General features: G+C 42.5%; 1 protein-coding gene across 1 annotated transcript in view; it reads right to left on the bottom strand.

Moving 5' to 3' along the window:
* Window positions 1–6,431: 6,431 nt before the first annotated feature.
* Window positions 6,432–22,721, bottom strand: part of LOC102930188 (inter-alpha-trypsin inhibitor heavy chain H4) — a 40,247-nt gene continuing 23,957 nt past the window's right edge. Inside the window, exons 16-24 of the mRNA XM_043551137.1 lie at window positions 19,626–19,664; window positions 19,088–19,114; window positions 18,413–18,457; window positions 17,661–17,693; window positions 13,542–13,655; window positions 12,730–12,904; window positions 10,744–10,898; window positions 8,092–8,194; window positions 6,432–6,601 (exon numbers count right to left, since the gene is read on the bottom strand). Coding sequence (XP_043407072.1) covers window positions 6,526–6,601; window positions 8,092–8,194; window positions 10,744–10,898; window positions 12,730–12,904; window positions 13,542–13,655; window positions 17,661–17,693; window positions 18,413–18,457; window positions 19,088–19,114; window positions 19,626–19,664 — 767 coding nt within the window. The 3' untranslated portion in view covers window positions 6,432–6,525. The remainder of the gene's footprint in view (window positions 6,602–8,091; window positions 8,195–10,743; window positions 10,899–12,729; window positions 12,905–13,541; window positions 13,656–17,660; window positions 17,694–18,412; window positions 18,458–19,087; window positions 19,115–19,625; window positions 19,665–22,721) is intronic.

Here is a 22,721-nt window from a genome sequence, read left to right as displayed (position 1 = left end):
GGGAGTTGAACTAGATGACCTCCTGAGGTCCCTTCCAACTCTGATATTCTATGATTAATCCTTAAGATCTATTCTGTTTTCACGGTAATCTTAGTAATGAAAAATGGGAGATCAGAAGTAAAGAAGATACATGCTTCTACACTGGGTGCACAGTTTCTCTGTTTGCCAATTTTTTGGCTTTGATAAATAAGGTCACAACAGTATATGCAGTGTTCTAGGTATTTCTGATAGCGAGATGAGGAATATTGCAAATGATAAGAAAACCTTGTTTTAGTTACCCACCAGTAAAATAAAATTGGCAGGTTTTTAGGGGTGACCACTATAAGGAAGCAGAATCACCACAAAAGTAACTTTTGTCCACAACGTATCTTTGAGTCTTAAAAAAATTAACAAAAATTTAAATTTCATCAAAATACACAGTTTTATCAATGCTGAACCATTTTGTGGAGAAGTGTCTGTTTTGACGGTGGTTCTGTGAAGAAGGTTTTTGAGGTCCCAGCCTCTCCGGTCACTTCTGACCAGAGACGGAGAGCGAGAAATCAAAAAGCTGAGCTTTTTTATGTGAAAACAGCTGTTTTGACACAATTCTATTTTGCAAGAACATTCAAAAGATTTTGGTTTTGTTCCACTGTGGAATGAAAACAAATTGTGAGAGCTCAAAAATTGTCACAAAATGGAATTGTCATTGTTCTCCAGACATCTCTAGTTCTGGATGCTTAGACGCAACAGAGTTGTTATAAGAGTCCTGTGGCAGGTTCATCATGCTTTTCTGTTTCTCAACTCAGTATTTTACTTTTAATTTTGCAGTTCATCCCCTTTTTGATGCATGTGTAGGTGCCATTAAGGTTAATGGAAATTAAGTGCCTGGGTCAGAGGAAAAGTAGACCCTCTTTGTGTATACAGTTATTTTTAAAAACATGTTAAAAAAAAACTATTTTATTGCAAAGATTATACAGGTTTACAGTTAATGTCCACAAACAGATGTGTAGGCTTATCCCACTCAGACTTGATAACATTAGAGTAGCATGTAAACTTAATTATAGCGTATCTGCAATTCCAAAAGTTAATATTTAATTTTTGGCCAGAACATTGACTTGGCAGTGCCACTATAATTAAGGTTGCATCACCACTTCTATTTAAAGGTCAACTTTCTAAATCCTCTAAAAGCAACATGCTCAGTTGGAGTCCTTTGAAGTTTGGTGTGCCTCAGGAGGGTGCAGGGTCGGGTTAGTGACCCAAATTTGGGGTCATTTGAGCTATGGTTTGTGGAGATATAAGCACTGGAAAAACATAGCAATTTTTCAAAGAGTTTCTAGGTTTATTTTATTTTATTTTGCACAGAGTTAGAGATCAAATTGTTGATGTGATGCAGGTCAAAACAGTCTAAGTCTGTCAAGTTTTATCTAAGGTAATGGATAGCAATCACTAAATCTTTGGGAGAGACAAATAGAGAACAGCATGCATGCACCAATAAAAAAAAAAAAGAAAATGGCCTTTATTAGTGTTAGATGGAATCCTGTGGAGAGAGTGAATGGGTGTAAAAGGAGGTGAAGAGTACATTTAAGCAACTGGGGTTGGCAGTGTACGGGTATTTGTGTTAACAGGGTGTATTGGGGCATTGCTTAAAGAGAACAGAGTTAAGGATGCATAGGCAACGTTAATGTAGTTTTTTGCCATTGAATTTCCACTCATTTTATTAATGGCTAAGAGTCAAATTTTAATCAGATCAGCTATAAAGGCTGATAAAAGATAAACGGAATGCAGGTGAAAATCACACTAAACCATATACTAGTCTAAAGTAGGTCAAGGGTAAATTTCCCTTCTCTAGTTAGATTGAAGGAGAAGAGGTGACTTTTAGGAACATGTAGGGAGGAAGAAGGGGGTCTGCCACACAACTCAAAGTTTCTGCCTCTAACAACTCTGGCCAGTGAAAAAAATAGAAGTAGCAGCACAGATGAACAACCCCACCCCTCTCCTCTATTCTTCTGCCTGTCACCCTTTGTGTTAAAACTTGCACTCTGTAAATCAGGCAACTGACAACTACAGTGAACCAATGCAGTTACACCACTGTAAAACCAGGACAAGAGCAGAATCAGGTTCCCCCATAGCTAAACTATGATCCCCTGCGGCTATGTGGGGCGGGGGGGCGCGCGTTTTCTGAGGGCTACTGGCAGCCTAACCTGAAGGAAGGAAGAAGCTACCACAGCAGCATTCTCTCCCCCCTGCAGGGAGTGCTGCATGGACACTGCACAGAGCTGCCCGCGATATCGGTTATCTCCCCCACCCCAAACCCACTTACATCACCCACTAATGGCAGCAGGAAGAGAGCAAGTGTGGGAGAAAGGGAACAGAGAAAGAGAGGGTTGTGTGTTGTTGAGTGTCAGGGGATGGTGAGTGAAGGGGGGAGGGGAAAAGTGAGGACAAATGCGTGCAAGGTGAGGAGAGTGGGGAGGGGTGTTGCCAGGTGAGGTGTGTGGGGGAGGGGAGACAGGTGAGGGAGAGCACATTAGGGCTTGAGAGGTGAAAGAGTTAGGGAGGAAGCAGGTGAGGGTGAGTGCATGCAAGGGCCTTTGGAGAGGGTAAGAGGTTATGCCTGGTGAAAGAGGCTTGCGGGGGGAGAAACCAGTGAGGGCATGCCAAGCAAAGAGGATGGGGGGAATGGGTGAGGGTACAGGCATGTGAGATGAGGGGATTGGGGAGAACTGGGCAATGGCATGGGCATGTGACAAGAGGGGGAACGTGGGCATGTAAGGTGAGAGGTCAGGGGAGGGAAAAACTTGGCCAGGGCAGAGGAGTGTGGTGAGGTAAGGGGGGCTGGAGAGGGGAGAACAGGGTGCGGGCCTGGGCATGGGAGATGAGGGAGGGATGCAAGGTGAGGTGGGATAGGGACTCCACTGAGGGTGCGCACATGGCAGGTGAGAGGGGATCAGAACTGGGTTAGAAATAAGGTGCAAATTGTTAACAGTGAGGGTTATAAATAGTAAAAATAGTGGAAACATTTTTAAAAATTGAAATAGAAATCTGGGTCTGAGGGCACACATGGACTGTAATAAAAACTGAAGGAAAAAAAGATGAAAAGTTATAGAAGAATAAAATGGAGGACAAGAAGAGAAATGGGAAAGAACGAAGTCGGCCATGGAAACAAAAAAGATTATTTTATATTAAATTTGCTTGATTCAGAATTTTGATTCTACAAGTTAACAGTTATTAGGCTGAGGAAAAAACCTAACATTTTCTCTCAGGTGTTGGACTGGAAGGATTGATAGTGTCCAAATGCATCCACCCACTCAGCCTGAGCAATTATGGGGCACAAGGCAATGTGGGACCCAACCATATCTTCAGTTTCCTGTTTAATCTAGGCAAAATGCATGTCTCATCAGCTCATTGTGGCTGAGTTGTCAGGTGTGAGCATATCCTCAGCACCTCTCAGCTGTCTCTGACTAACCTGGAGCAGCATGATAACCCTTTCCTGTTATACCAATAAAATAAAAACCAGCAGGATCTTATTAAAGAGGAAAAGGCAAAATACCACATTTATTGTGAATACAGAAAAAATCATAGTAAGCAGTTAGTTACAGCTATAACATTCCATTCAATCTCATATTTATTCACACATTCATTCATACACACACACACACAGGTTCTGCAAGGTTTTATCATAGTTACCAGCCTTAGAGTTGCTCATGCCAAGCCACTGGCCAGGTGGCCTGGACATGAGGAGGGAGCAGGGCCTTGTCAGATGCTCATCTGATGCTCCTGGAAGTTGGTTTGCAGAATCAGACCCCAAAGTTCTCACTTTTTAGAGTCTATTTTTATAGGAATTTTTTCCTATGCCAGTCTGTGGGAATTGCTTCATCATGCTGTTGCTGAATCAATCAGCAGATAGCACATTCCTGACGGCTCTGTGCTGCTAGATGTTATCTTGTTCTTTGGTTCTCCCATTCTTGAGGCTGTTGGGTGGATTCCAGTCTGCCCTCTGGGGGTCCTCTAGTTATTTCCACTTGACGCCTTCTTCAGCCAATGGACACTGAATTCTTAGGCTGGCACCTCCCTGATCATTCAGTTATTATCCACACCAAGCATCCATCCACATACATCCTCTATCTCTATTTTAATCACAATTGTTAATACAACAAAAGGGCGGGGAGTCTCTGGGTGCTGTTTCTGTTGTTAGAGTATTGCTTTGAGTCTCTCTCTCTCTGTGAATTGCTTTGAGAACAGACTCTGTCTTAGAATGTACTAACACAATTAGCAGCTTGCAAGTTTCACCCATAGAGGGAGAGAAACAGTACCAAAAACCAAGAGACCTCTTAATTAGTAATACCCTGGAATTTAAACTATGGGGAATCAACTCATTTGTGATTTTAATACAGAACTTCTTTAATATGATCCAACATTCCCAGGAAAATGTTGTTATTACAGATTCATTCCCTGGTCTACGAGACGTAGGAAAGAACTATCTCTGCAGGGGACTGCTGAAGATGACTATGCCCACCTCACAAAGACCTTGGGGCAGAGAATTGTTGAGCAGTTTCCTCACAACTGCACTCAACTCTTTCTCCACTACCAGCTGGTTCAGTGTGGTTTAAGAGGGAAATAGGAGATATCAGAGCAGAGAGAGAGCACGCAGATGTATCAGTGCATGGAGACAAGAGAAGGGTGGGACTTATTTTAATTTTCTTTTCTGCATCAAACAAAATTTTCTCTTTTCTTTGCTGCCTCCCCCCTAGGTCCCCATTTTCTTATTATATATTTACACCTATGGATATTGGTGTTTCTTGCTGTCAACAGGCAGTTAAAGTGGAAGAGGGTCTGTGTTTTGCTAGGTGCCCCATATATGAGTGGGAGCAGTGTATTTGCAATAAGTCAATTGATAATATTTCCAGTATGAACTAGTTTCAATGTTACATAATGCACTGAGGTTAATTCCAATATTTCCCATTCTTTATATTTTTAGAATACTTACAGTATGATAAATTGTGGGTGTTGTGTTCAGTAGTTTGGTGGTCTGTTCTGACAATCTGCACGCTGTTGGATATGTAATGGTCCATTTTGTGCATATTATCATGATTGCACAAGCAATTCAGGTAATGGAACTCAATCACTGTGTGTGTACGCTTCTTAAAAAATTGAACCTAAAATTATATCTGTTTACAAAATTATTTGTATCAATGTTTTTGTCTAGAAATTGTCTCTCTCTTTTTATAAATGATTTTAAAATAATGATGTGTGAAATCTAGCTATAGATTGACTATATTTTGTATGTGATGGAAAGATTGCCTCCCACAAACTTTAAGAAAAATGCTGGCTCATGACGAAGTATTTTTGGGTTCAAGGGTCTGTACAGATTGAAATTCTAAAGACATGATGACTTTGAAATATCTCTGCAAAAATAGTTAGAAGATCTAGGGTAAAATATTCAAAAGTTTCTAAGTGACTTAAGGAGCCTATGTCTCATTTTCAAAAATGACTTAGGTATTTAGTCCTAATGGAAATAGGCCTTAGACTCAAGTAACTAGACACTTTTGAAAATTTTACCCTTACAAATTATGCCTTATTTTAACATGTCCAATAGTTGTGAAACATTTTCCAGTAGTTGTGAAACATCATATCAAACTTTGCCAGCAAATATCCATGCTAGATTGCAAGCCAGAAAAATGATGCTTTTTTGTCTCTGAAAGTTAGAAGGGTGGAAGAATTTGAAATTAGGTTTAAAATGTGACTAAATAAAACAATTTACAACCTTAATTATTAATCCAGCCTCTACTATAGATTCGTAAGAGATAACCTGTCATCATTCATGTTATTGCTGCAAATATCACAATTTTTGAACATTATGTTTAAAAAACTAACTTACAAACAGAGGAAATTCAGCAAAGCTTTGTATTTCTTCCACAATTCAATCAGTATGAGAGAACTGCTAAAGGAAATACTACCCCTATACTTAGTTCATGTGCCAGGAAGCACTTAGCAATGAGACAACAGTATGAATTATAAGCAAAAATGAAAGCATGAACGTACATTTTAGAAAACTATTATTAGTGTATTCCTTGTATTGCAACTCTAGTACAGCACTATCATCCCTTTTCAGTGTTACTGAACCCTTGTTTTCAAACACATTTGATTAGCTAGTGTAACTGTTCATCATTACTTCCAAATATGAAACTGTTCATCATAGAGCATGTCTTCTCTTGTCCAGTGTGGCACTGTTTTATTCTTTACTTGAAGTTCACCTCCAGTTTCATTTATGTACATTTTCAATATATCTTAAAACCAAATATACTATAAGCCCTTTAAAAATTACATAAAAAGCAAACTCCAAGTTCCCAATTATTAAGTATAATAACAATATTTCAGAGGTAAAATTATTTTTGACATATGTATATATATATATATATATATATATATATATATTAGCAAGCAAAGCTGAAAGAAAATCATAAGATTATTATGTATAGGTGAAATTAAGTCAGAAGTGTCTGAAACATCATCATTTTACTGTTTCCTTTCCCTAAGTGTTTTTCTTTAGGGAGTTATACGTAATGACCAGCAGGAAATAGTACCAGTGGCTGACTCTAGCCTGTAATCTTTCTTGTATTGTCTGAAACAAAAAGAAAAACAACTCATGAAGAAAACATTCAAACTTTAGGCCACCATACTCCAATCAAATCTGGGTGTGTCATAACCATACAGCTAAGGGTAGCCTAGAATTCCTCCTTATCTGTAAGGGGTTAAGAAGCTCAAATAACCTGGTTGGCACCTGACCAAAAGGACCAATGGGGAAAGAAGATACTTTCAAATCTGGGGTGGGGGGAGGCTTTGTTTGTGTGTTTGCTTGGGAAGCAGAGAAGCACCAGGTCAGAAAACTCCTTCTCCTATAAACCATCCTAGAGTGAGTCTCAATATTGCAAAAAGAGTAAGTAAATAAGGCAAGGCGCGTTAGATTACCTTTTGTTTTCAACTTGTGAATTTTCTCTATGCTAAGAGGGAGGTTTATCCCTGTTTTTTGTAACTTTAAAGTTTTGCTTAGTGGGGAATCCTCTGTGTTTTGAATCTGATTACCCTGTAAAGTTACCTTCCATCCTGGGTTTTACAGAGGTGCTTCTTTTACTTTTTTTTTCTTTATAATAAAGTTCTGTTTTTTTAAGAATCTGGTTTACCTGTTTGGTTGGCATATTATTGTCAAGCCTTCCCAGGAAGGGGGTGTAGGGTTTGGGGGGATATTTTGGGGGAATAGGAATTCCAAGTGGTCCTTTCCCTGATTCTTTGTCTAAATCACTTGGTGGTGGTAGCGTACCATCCAAGGACAAAGGTTTTGTGCCTTGGGGAAGTTTTTAACCTAAGCTGGTAGAAATAAACTTAGGGGGCTTTCATGCGGGTCCCCACATCTGTACCCTAGAGTTCAGAGTGGGAGGGAACCCTGACAGGGTAGGCTGACCCTTATGCCTGCAGAGGCTGCCTTTGCAGTCACTGGGGCTTTGTACAGGTACAAGAGGTTCACCCACACCAACCTGATGATAGTACTGAGACCCTATTTTGGATAGCATCTTTCATAAAAATGGTATCTCAAAATGCTTGAAAGTTTGTATAAAATAAACAGACCAATTTTGAATTGGATTCCTGAAGCAAGTAGAATGCCAGTGATGAAATGAGGATGGGAGGAGAAATGTAGGGTTTTTAAAATGCATTTATTCGCTAACAAAACTAACAAAAAATGCACCTATTTAATGCTCTGAGCCATATACCCATTCATTAGACATCTACAAACAACCAATATCCAACAAGTTGAAATGTCTCCCAAACTAGGAAAACCGATGAGGCTTGCGAGATCAACAAATTCAAGCTGTCGCAAACCGTTGGACGACTTACTCTACAATTCAATTGACATTGTTTAAGACAACTATTACTGCAATCAAACACTTTAAATTGTTGAATTTGTTCTAATCTCCAGCATGTTTGCCACTGATACATAGTTTTAACCCACTAAATCTTTGAGGTGTCTCTTATTGAATATAGAATATTAAAACAAAGTAAATCGCATTAATAAAGCATATACTCCTCCCCCTCCCACACACCACTGGTCCATTTTACCTGGTTACTCTATGCTTTTGTCCATGAACACTGAGGACTCTTTCATCCTCTCTCTGACTTGCTCCAGGATTACTTTCCAGACGTGTATCAAAGTAAAACTGACCTTAGAAACACAGAAACAAAAATATTTCAAAATCACATTTATCAGAAAACTTTTAAAAATATATATTTTAGTTCATTTAATCAGAACAACTGGTATGGTTCCAGGATAAGTAGTTGTCTGCCTGAGAAAATACTAGCTGCTCCATGTAATTCAAGTTGTAGTAGTCCTACAAACCAACAATAAAAGGCATATGATGGAAGTTTTCTGAAAACTCTAAGGCAGCTCCCTTGTTTCAGAAGTCATTCTCTTTGATCCTACATACTTATCTAGGATTCTTATGATCCCAGGACGAAATGCTGCAAACAGATTCACACATAAACCCTTACGCTCACACAGTATCCCATTGACTCCTATATATACATTTATTCGTCTCTAGCTTTGGGATATACCACATCTTTCTGTCTGAAAAAGATTTTTGGACAATATATTTTAAGGAAAGGGTTTTTTCCCCTCCTTTCGAATTACATCAGGCTGAGATGTTTGCGTGTTTTCTGTGGTGGAGAAGGGGAAAACACATGATGTACTCCTAATTTTATTTTGTGACTTTTATAATCAAGAGCCCGGAGAGGCAATTTATTCGCTATTTTATATCAAAAGTACTTGCTGTACTTTTCTCACTGTAGATTCAGGAGATAGGCTTTTGCTGTTCAGAAAGTCTGGCTTTTCTGAAGTTGGCCACAAAAGTGTTATGTAAGCCCATCCCTGAATGTACCATTTCTTAAAGGAAATATAGCACTATAGCGTGGTCTGAGGACAAGACTGTTCCAGAAGGCTCCAGAACATCATGGAGCTGAGTCTGGATTGCTTTGTTACAGAAGCATGATATTGGGTGATTAAATTAGGTTACTGGACCAAATCTAGAGCTCCTTCCTCAGGTAAACTCCCCTTGATTTCAGCTAACTCATGTTAATTATTCATTGATTTTAATGAGACTTGCCAAAGCACAAACCTAGTAAGATCTGAGTAAGGAGCTCAAGAGTTTGCTCAAGGAAATCAAAGTTAAGGACTCAGAAATATCTAACTGATAGGCAAATTTCTGGATGGAATTGACAATTAATCAGAAAATGTGCAAGTACATGTAAAAGTATAAATGAATTTTCCACTTGCCTGTGGAAAAGTTTGCTTTTCACCATCTGAATATCTACCAGATAAACATACATTTTTGAACACCAGACATCTGGGCACAAGGATCCTAAAAACCCCTCATGGGTGCTACCCAAGCACTGAAAGAAGGCTGGAGCACTATATAAACTATTTAGAGACGGCAGATCGCTTGTGATGCCTCTTGGTTCCACCTGTACTTAAACCACCAATTAAAAATATAGTATTAGACTGTGTAGTAACTCAGGTGCAAAGTGTCAGATTTTCTAATGCTAAGAGCTAAAGTATTTTGCATTTGTGCTCAGCAATGGGAAACATTAACACCTGGTAAAGAGGAACACCATTCTGATGCAGCAGGATTTCACATTTCAGCATTGCTGGATTATTTGTACATGCCATTATTATTATTTGTAGGCTATTTATAAGCTTTTCTGTGGTGCTCATCACTCTGCAGAAAAGGACCTAGGGATTACAGTGGACGAGAAGCTGGATATGAGTCAACAGTGTGCCCTTGTTGCCAAGAAGGCCAATGGCATTTTGGGATGTATAAGTAGGGGCATTGCCAGCAGATCAAGGGACGTGATCGTTCCCCTCTATTCGACACTGGTGAGGCCTCATCTGGAGTACTGTGTCCAGTTTTGAGCCCCATACTACAAGAAGGATGTGGAAAAATTGGAAAGAGTCCAGCAGAGGGCAACAAAAATGATTAGGGGACTGGAACACATGACTTATGAGGAGAGGCTGAGAGAACTGGGATGTTTAGTCTACGGAAGAGAAGAATGAGGGGGGATTTGATAGCTGCTTTCAACTACCTGAAAGGGGGTTCCAAAGAGGATGGATCTAGGCTGTTCTCAGTGGTAGCAGATGACAGAACAAGGAGTAATGGTCTCAAGTTGCAGTGGGGGAGATTTAAGTTGGATATTAGGAAAAACGTTTTCACTAGGAGGGTGGTGAAACACTGGAATGCGTTATCTAGGAAGGTGGTGGAATCTCCTTCCTTATAAGTTTTTAAGGTCAGGCTTGACAAAGCCCTGGCTGGGATGATTTAATTGGGGATTGGTCCTGCTTTGAGCAGGGGGTTGGACTAGATAACCTCCTGAGGTCCCTTTCAACCCTGATATTCTATGATTCTATGATTCTAACTGAGCACCTCCTCTAGATCACTGTGACATAGAGATGTATTATTATCCCCATTTTACTAGTAGGGGACTAAGGCACAAAAGTCTAAATATTTTCTGTGGGAAATCAATAAAATTATTCCTGGAATAAAGTACAGATCAACATCAGTAAGAAGAGCAGAATTTAGCCCAGAGAAATGTAATGACTTGCCCAAATCTGTGGCTGAATTGGCAACAGAACTCAGATCTCCTGAGTTCCATTTCAGTAATTTAACTGCAACACCATTCTTCCTTTCCTAGGCCATACTACACTACTTGGATGATACATACCAAGAAGTCCACTGGCTTTGTCAGAAAAATGGTCAGTGTCCATGAAATATAATCCAAGGAAACGATTTGGAGACTTTACAAAAGCAATTTTTATTGTGATGTTGTCAGATGCTGACATTGTAAGACTTCTTTCTTTTTCAACTGCAATCTTCAGCCTAGGAAAAAAAGCAATCCTGTTTTTCCTCAGAAAAATGTTAAGATACTGCTATAGGACTTGAGTATTTGGTGGTGGTATTATTATTTGCATTGCTGTTGTGCCTAGGAGGCCTAGTCATGGACCAGGACCTGATTTATTGTATATATGCTGCTGCCCTTTGTAATCAGGTTTCTTTATGCACTAAACTTGAACTGAGGTCACAATTTCTATACAGCAAAATGTACAGTAATTTGCCTCCTCCCCCACATGCCCTAAAATACACATCAGCTAATATAGTTAACAGAAAAAATGTTAAATTAGCAGGATTTTTTGCTAGTGAAAATGCCTTTTTGCCCAGGGCAAAAAACTGCTTCGAGAAGAGGGAAAAGAATGTGCTTTTTCATGATTTTAATAATGGAAAAAAGTACAACATACAAAATATTGTAATTAGCACTAATGATGGATGAAAATTTAGAGGTTCAGATACTTGTCAAAACTCTCTTGGGTATTTTACAAGAATAGTCTCCCATACGATATTCAGGACCTGACTTTCTTGTTGTAGTTTATTACTTCTGATTCTTACCCTACATGGATTTGGAGAATATAGATGTCCATCATTATTATTATTTTCTTTTTAAAAAGCCACATGAACTCAAGAAGTTTATATCAGATCTTAAGAGAGGTGAGCCTGAATCAATCAGCCATAATCTGAAGACACACAAAGTTGAATGGATTTAAATCCAGATTTTCACTTATAGCTGGCCCCTTGCTATAATGATCCAAACGAAACTCCTGAATCCCAATACCTCTAAGGGTTATAAAAATTCAGATCTTGGTCTAAATGTTGAGAAACCAAGCACTTCATTAAAGGGTCCATCCTGTGTGTGTGACATAAATCCAGCACACTTGCTGGCCTTGTCTAGACTACAAGGAAATTTTGAGCAGCTCACTTTGCAACTTTTGTTCTTGTCCACAACTGGTCTTTGAGGTGTATATTAGTTAACCAAAGGAACCAAGAGAATTGGATATCTAGAGTCTCCTTTTGAATTCATATCTTTTGTGTGTTGGTAAGGTATTCTAACTAAATCAGTTAGCCAATCCAATCATAAAATTTAAAACACACTTCTCAAACAGCAGAAATGTAATAAAATTACAGATACCTATACAAAACTATCTGCGCCATTCACTCATACTGTCAGAGGCCCAAACATTAGTTACTGTTAAATTTTAAGAATAAGAAAATCTCAGCTTTTTTGAAAACAACTTATTTATGAAAATGCAATATACTTTAATAACTGTACTTTTATATGTGATCTCTGATTGGGTGAAGCACACAGTACATTTGGTATCAACCAATAAGACTGTAATAATACAATAAACACAGAGTGAAAGCAACTGGTTGACTTTGCTGCACCAAAATCCATTAGATGAAAAAATAAAATTGACAGTAATCTTTCAGCAAATTAGGAACAAAGTCTTTTCAAATAAAACGTTGTTGGATCAAAGTCTCTTTCTGGGAAAATTAATGTTTTGACTCCTAAGTAGGAGCAGGCAGAAACTATTTATTACCCTATTAAAATGTTTCACTCTATTGACATGAGGCTGGGTTTTAAAAACCCAATCTCTCCCTTTCGCACCTGCAATGTGTAGGTACAAATAATTTCAGGCCTCAGTTAGGTTAGTTAATTGCCTAACTACCAGATATCTGGACACAGTCAGGTAGACATCTAAGATACATAACTTGGGTCTGAGGTTATTTGAATCCAGAAAATCGTGAGTGTACAAATGAGTTAGGTGAAAATCAGACTCTCTCTCTCAAATAAAGGAAAACACATGATGACATTTCTTACCTTTGGATTGTAGAGGAGGCAGACTTTGCCCATGGGAGTTTGGTGGTATGACCACCATAGCTCAGCATAATGCCTTCCTTTGATACATGGAGTTGCACATGAGGATCCAGGTAGGTAATTTCAAACAGCACAAAGTGATTTCTATTTCTCCCAAGCTTACCAGTCACAGAGATTCCTGAAAGTGCCATTAATGTAGACTAGTCAAGGGACACAATATTAAGTTAAAAAACCAAACCAAAACAAAAAAGCTATTGTTACAGCTCTTTTGTGTGTTGTATTTAAGGGGCCAAAATTCAGCTCCTGAGCTGCATCCTGCTCCAATTTCCTATCCACATTTGCAGAATTTACTCTCCAGAAGCCCTCTATGGCCATAGTCGTGGAAAAGTCATTTGGGGCCAATGGTAATGGCCAGCATATATGCCCCCTGACCTAGGTGCTCAATGTCTTGCACAGATTACTCTTGACCTTAGCAGCAACAGGCTGTCTGGTCACTGGTGGCTTGAGGGAGCCATAGCCCACGTGAGCACAAGCCCACATTCATTCTACTGATGGATTGTTAATGTGTGTGCATGTCTGCACTAGAAACATTAGATCCTGAATCTGTTAAGATATGCTGGTGTATAGTAAAGATTAGGGACATGCCGAAGTCCCAGAATTTGTATTCATAATCAGAAGCCTCAGCGGGTTGGCCGGAGGAGGAGCCTCCAAAGACACTAATCAAACCTACCCTTCTGGTGAAAATGTTTTGTTCAGAAATGCCTGACCAGCAATAGTTACCTGTTTATATTATATGTAAGATTTGGTAATCTCACCTTTGTCAGGATCTGATATTAGGTTTATGGAAGTTTGCGGCTGTCCATCAGTATTTAAACAAATGACATCATTTTGTCTGGGCAGTTGCAAGAGGAAATGTGGATATTCATTGACTAAAAACACGGAGAGAGAGAGAGAGCTCTTAATGTTAATAAAAAAAAATCCTAATGGCGCTGATATTGCAAGTGTTAGTAGTATTGAGTCAATTGGTTGTACAAAGAATGCCCTTCTAGAATGTGGGCAATGGAATTCTAGTTAGGAGTGAGAAAATAATGGGTTGTGTAAATGAGTAGTTTTCTACAGTACTGAGGAGCTGGTATAGTAGAGGGGTAGAATATTTATTTTGTATTTTTCATTTACTACATATGTGCATAATTAAACTTTAGGCAAAGTCCAAAGAATTACAAACACTTTATTGTAAAAATCAATATGCAACTAAATGTATAAGTTGGCTACATAGGGTTGCAAACTGTCTAACTGCACAAACCCAAACACCTTGCCCCACCCCTGGCCCACTCCTTCCCCGAGGCCACGCCCTGCCCCTTCTCCAAAGCCCTGCCCCCACTCATTTCATCCCCCCTCCCTCTGTCACTCGCTCTCCCCAACCCTCACTCACTTTCACCAAGCTGGGGCAGGAGTTGGGGTGTGGGAGGGGGTGTGGGCTCTGGGCTGGGATATGGGGCCGAGGGGTTTGGATTGTGGAAGGGGGCTCTGGGTTGAGCCTGGGGCAGGGGTGCAAGAGGGAGTACAGGCAGTGATGAGCTGCCAAAATCTTAACAACCGGTTCCTGATAAAAAGTTCTGATTTAAGGGATGTGCCACAGTGTGTATTTTTTGTACCAATAGGGTTACCATACGTCCGTATTTTCCCGGGAGGAATTTTTAAAATTTAAACATTCCTCCCAGACGGCGATTTAAGAACCAAAAAGCCTGACCTGTCCGGGAAAATACGGATGTATGTTAACCCTACCTAAAGTTCTTTTTTAAAAAGATGGGCCTGAACTAGAAATGAGCTCCGTTTCACATGTGTGGGTCCCTGCCACTCCCTGGGGGTGTGCTAGGGTGACCAGATGTCCCGATTTTATAGGGACAGTCCCGATTTTGGGGTCTTTTTCTTATATAAGCTCCTATTACCCCCCACCGCCTGTCCTGATTTTTCACACTTGCTGTCTGGTCACCCTAGGATGTGCACATGTGTGGGTCCCAGCTGCTCCCTGCCCCCCTCATTTAAGCAGGTATGCAGGGTTACTGCCTTGGGACCAGCGGACGTGGGGCCAGCTGCAGACAGGGACGTGGGGCAGGGCTAGCTGGAGGCAGGGGGTGCAGGGTTAGCTGCAGGCAGGGCAGGGGGTGTGGAGCTGGCTGGAGACAGGAGGGTGTGGGGTGTGGCTGGAGGCAGGGCAGGGGGGTGCGGGGCTGGCTGGAGACAGGGCAGGGGGTGCATGCGGCAGGGGTTGGCTGGATACAGGGCAGGGGGCGCGGAAGGGGCTGGCTGCGGGCAGGGCAGTGGGTGCGGCAGGGGCTGGCTGCGGGCAGGGCAGGGGGTGCGGGGCTGGCTGCAGGCAGGGCAGGGGGTGCGGGGCTGGCTGCAGGCAGGGCAGGGGGTGTGTGTGGCAGGGGCTGACTGAGGGCAGGGGGTGCGCGGCTGGCTGGAGACAGGGCAGGGGGTGCGTGCGGCAAGGGTTGGCTGGATACAGGGCAGGGGGTGCGGCAAGGGCTGGTTGTGGGCAGGGCAGCGGGTGTGGCTGTGGGCAGGGGGTGCGGGGCTGGCTGGAGACAGGGCAGGGGGTGCGACAGGGGCTGGCTGCAGGCAGGGTAGGGGGTGCGGGGCTGGTGTGGACAGGGCAGGGGGTGCAGGGCTGGTGTGGACAGGGCAGGGGGTGCGGCAGGGGCTGGCTGCAGGCACAGGGTGCAGGGGTGGCTGGAGACAGGGGCTGGCTGCGGGCAGGAGGTGAGGGGCGGATGGAGACAGGGGCTGGTGAGGGCAGGGCAGGCGGTGGCTGGAGACGGGCTGGCTGCGGGCAGGGCAAGGAGTGCGGCAGGGGCTGGTGCGGGCAGGGCAGGGGGTGGCAGGAGACGGGCTCGCCGCAGGCAGGGCAGGGGGTACGGCAGGGGCTGGTGTGGACAGGGCAGGGGGTGCGGCAGGGGCTGGCTGCAGGCAGGGGGTGCAGGGGTGGCTGGAGACGGGCTGGCTGCGAGCAGGAGGTGCGGGGCGGATGGAGACGGGCTGGTTAGGGCAGGTCAGGGGATGGCTGGAGACGGGCTGGCTGGAGGCAGGGCAGGGGGTGGCTGGAGGCAGGGGCTGGCTGCAGGCAGGAGGTGCAGGGGCGGATGGAGACAGGGGCTGGTTAGGGCAGGTCAGGGGGTGGCTGGAGACGGGCTGGCTGGAGGCAGGGCAGGGGGTGGCTGGAGGCAGGGGCTGGCTGCAGGCAGGAGGTGCAGGGGCGGATGGAGACGGGCTGGTTAGGGCAGGTCAGGGGGTGGCTGGAGACGGGCTGGCTGGAGGCAGGGCAGGGGCTGGCTGCAGGCAGAGGGTGCGGGGGTGGCTGGAGGCAGGGGCTGGCTGCGGGCAAGGGGTGCGGGGGTGGCTGGAAGCAGGGGCTGGCTGCGGGCAGGGGGTGCGGGGGTGGCTGGAAGCAGGGGCTGGCTGCGGGCAGAGGGTGCGGGGGTGGCTGGAGGCAGGGGCTGGCTGCGGGCAGGGGGTGCGGGGGTGGCTGGAGGCAGGGGCTGGCTGCGGGCAGAGGGTGCGGGGGTGGCTGGAGGCAGGGGGTGTGGGGGTGGCTGGAGGCAGGGGGTGTGGGGGTGGCTGGAGATGGGGGCTGGCTGCAGTCAGGGCAGGGGGTGCGGCAGGGGCTGGCTGCGGGCAGAGGGTGCGGGGGTGGCTGGAAGCAGGGGCTGGCTGCGGGCAGAGGGTGCGGGGGTCGCTGGAGGCAGGGGCTGGCTGCGGGCAGGGTGGTGGGTGTTCACGGGGAGAGCAGCTCGGAGCAGCCCGAGCAGCAGGACGCAGCCCAGGCCCAGCAGAGCAGCCGGGGACCCACCAGGCAGCAGCGGGAGCCCCAGGGCCAGGGGTCGGGGGAGCAGCAGCAGCAACAGGGCTCCTGCCAGGGCCAGGCGGCAGCCCACATGGCTCCCACAGCGCAGCGCCCCCAGCGGCCGGAGGAGGAATTACATCACTTCTCGGCCAGAGCCCATCAAAGCCTCAGCGCCCCCTGCAGGGAAGCAGGTTAACAACTGGTTCTAAAACTGCTTCAAAATTTAACAACCACTTCGTGCGAACCAGTGCAAACTGGCTCCAGCTCACCACTGAGTACAGGCTCCAGGAGGGAGTTTGGGTGTGGGAGAGGGCTCTGGGCTGAGCTGGCTCCTGATGTACAGCAGCAAAAGTAAGACCAGAATCAGGCTGCATATCATCATGCATATGCACAAAGGATAGATTTAGCATTGTACATACAACCTTAACTTTGACATTTCCTGATTTTTGGGGGCTTATACATAACACTCTTTATCAACTCCTATGGGAGCTTGTTTCATTCCATGTGTGCCTTAGTAGATGGGTCTACTGAGGGGAGGGGAAATAAGTATTCTTCATTTCAGAAAAGACAAAGGACCTGGCTCTTCTTTTCACTTAAGTCAATGGCAAAACTTCTGTGACTGCAGAGGAAACAGCCTCAAGCTTCAAAATGGTAAGCAGACACACTAAGTTTCAAGAATATTTAGAACAAACGGTGAAGAATAAAAAAGAAACATAAAATGATAAATTATTATCTGGTTTGAGCAGGGAGCTAAGAGTCAGGACTTCTTTGTCTTAGTTTAAACTATATGTAAAAAGGGAATAATACTACCTAACTCCATCCCAGGGATGTAGTGAAGATTAATTTACTTACTGTTTGTAAAGATCTTTAGCATCTTCATGAGAAAAATGTATTATATTATTTATGCTGAATAAAAGCAAAATCAGCTTGTTTCCCTGATACAATCAAGGTGCCTATTCAATAGGTGCATTTCTCAGTGTTTTCGCCTGATGGAGTTTTGTTGATGTGCTAATTGTAGTGAACAACATGTAGCTTTTTTTGTCAACATTTAGAGTTTTAAAGCAATATTATGACATATATTACTTACTAAGAAGCTGTGGTGTTTGAACAGTCCTGAAAACTAAAATGTTTAAAATTTAGATAAACATTTCAATAAAAGATTTTTTTTCATTTGAAATATTTAATAAGGGACAATATTGTACTAGAGAATTTTAAGCAGAACTCTCCACTGATTTCAAGTGAGTTCTATTTAAAAATAAATGCCACAATATGGCCCAAGGAAAAGCAACATATCACATTAGACTTTTGATGTTCAGGGCCAAAACCCTGTTAGAAAGGGCTTGGAAATGCTGTATTTGTGCTAGTTCCATTTAGTGCTGGTGAATGGTCCTGGATTAACAGACCTGGAAATTTAAGTTCTCTATCCACAAAAGAGAAGGAACATGGACAGCAGCACAGCAATCTACCCCACTAAAGTGTATCTCTCAACCTGACCTGGACAGACCACTGTTTAGAGATGAGAAGGTAGTGCAGTGTTCATGCACGTTCCATTCTTTTAGTCTATACTGGGACCAAGACCAATATTTTCAGTTATTGACAATTGTTATGGTGGGTTTTTTGTGATTTGGATTCCTCCTCACTAGGAACTAGACTGAGTAACCAGCAAATAAGTACACATAAAAAACAGAACAGTTACCAGATGGTGGTAATTTTTGGTCACTGCCAAGTTGGGATAGATTAGTTCAATGACTAGAAATAAGAGATCGCCCACTGTTTTATCAATTCAGAGTCATCCACACCCCCCAAAATTCACAGTTTAAATTAATTCTTATAACTTACTGTCCGGTGATTGTTCTGTCGTGTCTAACAGTATAGCTCTTTGACCTAATATATTGAAAGAAGAGACCAAAATTTAGAAGATTTTTTAAAAATTGGAATTAGTATTATTAAGCAAATAGTTTTTCAATTTTCTGTTTATGGCATATTGCCCACATTTCCCTTCCTCTCCATCCTGTAGTTGTGGGTCTGACCTATATTATAGAGAGGATTTCTCAGGAAGAAGAGATGTATTCTTTCCCCACTCCAGCCCATGGCGCAGCACTGGGTCTGCACCATGGCTGCAGCTGCCGCTCTGAATCTGCAATAGCATTTGCAGCTCTTGCTCCCTCCCCACATGGGGAAATGGCTAGTGGATTCACTGACCATCCATGCAGCCCCTTTACAGTGGCCTTGAACCATGACCCCACTCCATGCACAGCAAAACTGCACCAGATCCACTGAGCTGTGGATCTGAGAACAAAATATGCCACTAAGAAACGTTAGAAATTATCACTGAAAAACAAATAACCAGGTCCACTATGATTAAAGATCATGAACAGTAATTGTGTCCTCAAATAATCATCTATAAAACATCTCAGTGCAAAGTCATTGGGAAAGGATGATGTTGTGTGGGAATCCTGCTCCACATGTCTCCAGGGTAAAGAAGCACAGTAACAACAAAACAAAGTAACTTACCAGTTTTCGGTACTCTTTGACTGTAATCTAAAACATGAGGATTTAAGAACAAGATTCAGTGACCACCCAATGCAAAATATTATGAATGAAGCAGTTTCTATGAGAAAAATCTCTCCCACCCTCGCATGTGTACATACTTTAATTGTAAAGTACCCTTCCCTCCAAACTTTCAGATGGCCCCCTGAATGCACTTCTGGCTTTTGGGTCCTGATCTTACAAAGCCTCCTGCATAGATCTGAATTCCCTGCACCCTCATAGGCCACAGTGAAAGTTGAGGGCATTCAGCCCCTTGCAGGATGCAGAACAATGATGCAATTTCTGGTTTTATGGAGCTAAATGCACTCTAGTTCCCACTCGTTTTCTTTATCAATGTCTTTTTCTGGCTTGAATTGCTGTGGCTGTGGGGTCACTCAACTACTTCAGTGCCTCTGTGATTTAGAGCTACTTGAATGTCTTGCTGCTTACATAGTAGTAATTTCAGTTCTTGATTTTTAAATTACATTAAAAATGATGAACTTGAAGCTGTAAGTTCACTTACCCCTGGCTAGAGAAACACCAAAATATCCATCACTTCTTACTGGAGAGGAAAAGTTCAATAATGTAAAAGAATTCTGCATTCTTTCTTATCAGTTTTAGAACCAGAACTCAAGGTGGGTGTGGGATTTTTTTTTATTCCCAAATGAAAATCCTTGTGCATTACACAAGAGCAGGGTTAAGGCTGCTGTGGGAATTTAACTCTATATTTCTTAACGTATGTGATTAAACCCTAAAAGAAATGTTGCATTAATATAATTTTTGTATATAGCTTACATTTATTTTCTTTGGACAGCTAGGTGACTTGAGGAGCTAGGGCTGATCCAAAGAAATAGCAGTGTTCCATATTTCAGTCATTGATAACACATTTTGGTTCCTAGTGTAACCCACTCACAGGTTGGAAGGTTGAGAAGTTTGGTTTTGGTAACAATTCCATGGTTAAAGGTGCATTGCAATTATACACACACTATATCGGTCTTTCTTATTTATTTTTTAGCTGGCTTGTGTGGATGCACCATTGCCCTCTGTTGTCTGGGATCAGTACTGCTTAACTTGTGCTGTAGGCCCTGTATAGCCATCACTTACATGAGAATCTCCAACAGCTGAAGTGGCAGGGAACCTGTGCTTTTGGGGCAGGAAGATCTGAATTCTGTCTCAGCTGCCATGAGTTCTGAATGATTCTGGCATGCAGCAGAGTGACAACAGTAAAGTCCTAAGTGTACATGGATTTACTTCTGATCCAAATATTCTCATTTTACTGTTTAAATAGTTTTCAGAATGCAGGAGTTGCCATCCCAAATTAGTTCAGTAGACCATGTAGTCCAATATCTGTTCTCCAATTGTGATCAGTACCAGGTGCTTTGGAGGACGGCATGAAAGCTCCAGAGTAGATAACTATGCACCAACATATATATGCATGGGGGAAGTTTTTCCTAACTCCAGACACCTAATGTCTATATGTCCCTTATGTATTTTTATCCTATCACATGTAGTTACTAGAGTTCTCCTTATCCGTATAATGTCTAATTCTTTTAAAAAAAATTTTCAGAACTCTGGGTTTCAATTATACCTTGTGGCAACAATGCATAATTGATATGCCATGTACTGTCTTTTCAAGTTCCATGTACAACCAAATCCAGAGCAGTGGATGAGTCCTATGTATTTCCCCAGTTACATCTGTCAAAAATAGGTATCCAGAGTGATGTTATATCTCACTTTGTAGACAAGTCTGGTATTCATATAGCAGATGAAATCTATTCCCTGTGTGGGTTAAACTATGTCTAAAACCTTGAATTGTGTTTATTACTGGTGTTTATTTTCTTCAACTTACTAGTAAGGCCTTATTGATTTTATTTTCAGAGGTTTTAAATTTTAGTAATTTTTAAAAGTAGGAAAATTACTTTAAAATACTATTTTGTCCTAAAAATATATGCCTGTAGATCATATTCTGTTAGTAAATTAGTATCAAATAAACATCCACAATCATCATCATAAACATGAGACTGAAATGTGCTTTAAGCCTGATGTTGATTTAAAACTTTATATGATTATTTTAAACAAACAGATAATTAAGAGATGAGCATACTGGTGAGAATAATAATAGAATAAGGGTCCAGGCCTCCATCCGTCAGTAACTGGAGAAAGAGAATACCATGTCTGAATTACATTTCAAGCTAGCATCATGCTTCTTATTGGTATCATTTTAAAAATGAGATATTTCTTATTACTGTTGCTCTCTTCTTCTCCTCCCCCCGGAAAATACACTACATTTTTTACTGACATCTGCTGAGGTCTCATGTGTCTCTATTTGCACTTGTCACTGCAAAATATAGGGCTGATTATGTGCCCACTCATCCCTAGTTAAGTGCAGAAAAGTTGAGGAAATGAAGGGAAGCCTCATCTCTTAGAAGTGGAGAAAGCACTATTAAATAACACTGTAGGAAACCACTCTGCAGTGAAACTAAATGGGTGACACTCTATATCTCAGGGGAATACCCTGCATCGCCATGTTCATCCTTATAATATGATTGTGTGGTATCCAATGCAAAGTTTGTCGTCATGTCAGGTGTCTTTGGGAGGCTCATGATGTACTGAGCATTGTTATTATAGTAATGTTATAGGTTGTAATTTCATGTCTATAGTTATGAGGCTGAAAATGTGTCCTCATGGCTTAAAACAAGCCCAGGCAAAACTCTCCAGGAACAGAGGGGCAGTTCACACCTCATCAGGGCATGTATGGGACAAACCCAGCCCAGCCTCACAGGAACAAAAGACAGTGGCATAAGCAGCAACAAAAGATCTGTTGGACTCTTGAGTGAGTCACCCCCCTTCCCTTGGTCAGTCAGGACTACGATGAAGTAATGCTCACCTGACCCTGAAGTGGGGGTGCGGGGGTGGGGAGCAAAGCCAAGAGGGAAGAAAAGAACATGATAAAAGGAAGAGACGTTTGCCATGCTGGCTGTCTTCCATCTCCACCTACAGACATTACCACCAAGCGACTGAAGCGCTGATCAAAGGGGAGAGTTTGGCTGAAGGGCAACCAGCCAGTCTGTGGTGAGAAGCACCTAAGTTTGTAAGGGCACTGAAAGTGTTAATATGAGCTTAAAATGCATTTTGCTTTTATTTCATTTGACCAAATCCAACTTCTTGTGCTTTGACTTATAATCACTTAAAATCTATCTTTGTAGTTAATAAATTTGTTTGTTTATTCTGCCTGAAGTAGTGTATTTGGTTTGAAGCGTGTCAGAGACTCCCCTTGGGATAACAAGCCTGGTACATATCAATTTCTTTGTTAAATTGACAAACTCATATAAGCTTGCACCATCCAGCGAGCATAACTGGATATTGCAAGATGGAGGCTCCCAGGGTTGTATCTGGGATTGGAGATATTGGCAAGTGTCATTCGGTTGCACAATCCAAGGAGCAGCTTATATGCCAGAGGCTGCACATGAACAGCCCAGGAGTGGGGGTTCTCACAGCAGAGCAGAGTAAGGCTGGCTCCCAGAGTCAAGGCTTGGAGTGATCTATCAGATCACTGGTCTAGATAACACCAGGGGAACGTCACAGCGGTCTGTAGGTTTTTCCATCACTTACTTCTGTG

The sequence above is a fragment of the Chelonia mydas genome, chromosome 7 (genome assembly GCF_015237465.2).
Source record: "Chelonia mydas isolate rCheMyd1 chromosome 7, rCheMyd1.pri.v2, whole genome shotgun sequence".
Classification (NCBI taxonomy): domain Eukaryota; kingdom Metazoa; phylum Chordata; order Testudines; family Cheloniidae; genus Chelonia; species Chelonia mydas.
Note: the sequence above shows the minus strand (reverse complement) of the source record. Positions and strands in the feature narration are given on the sequence as shown.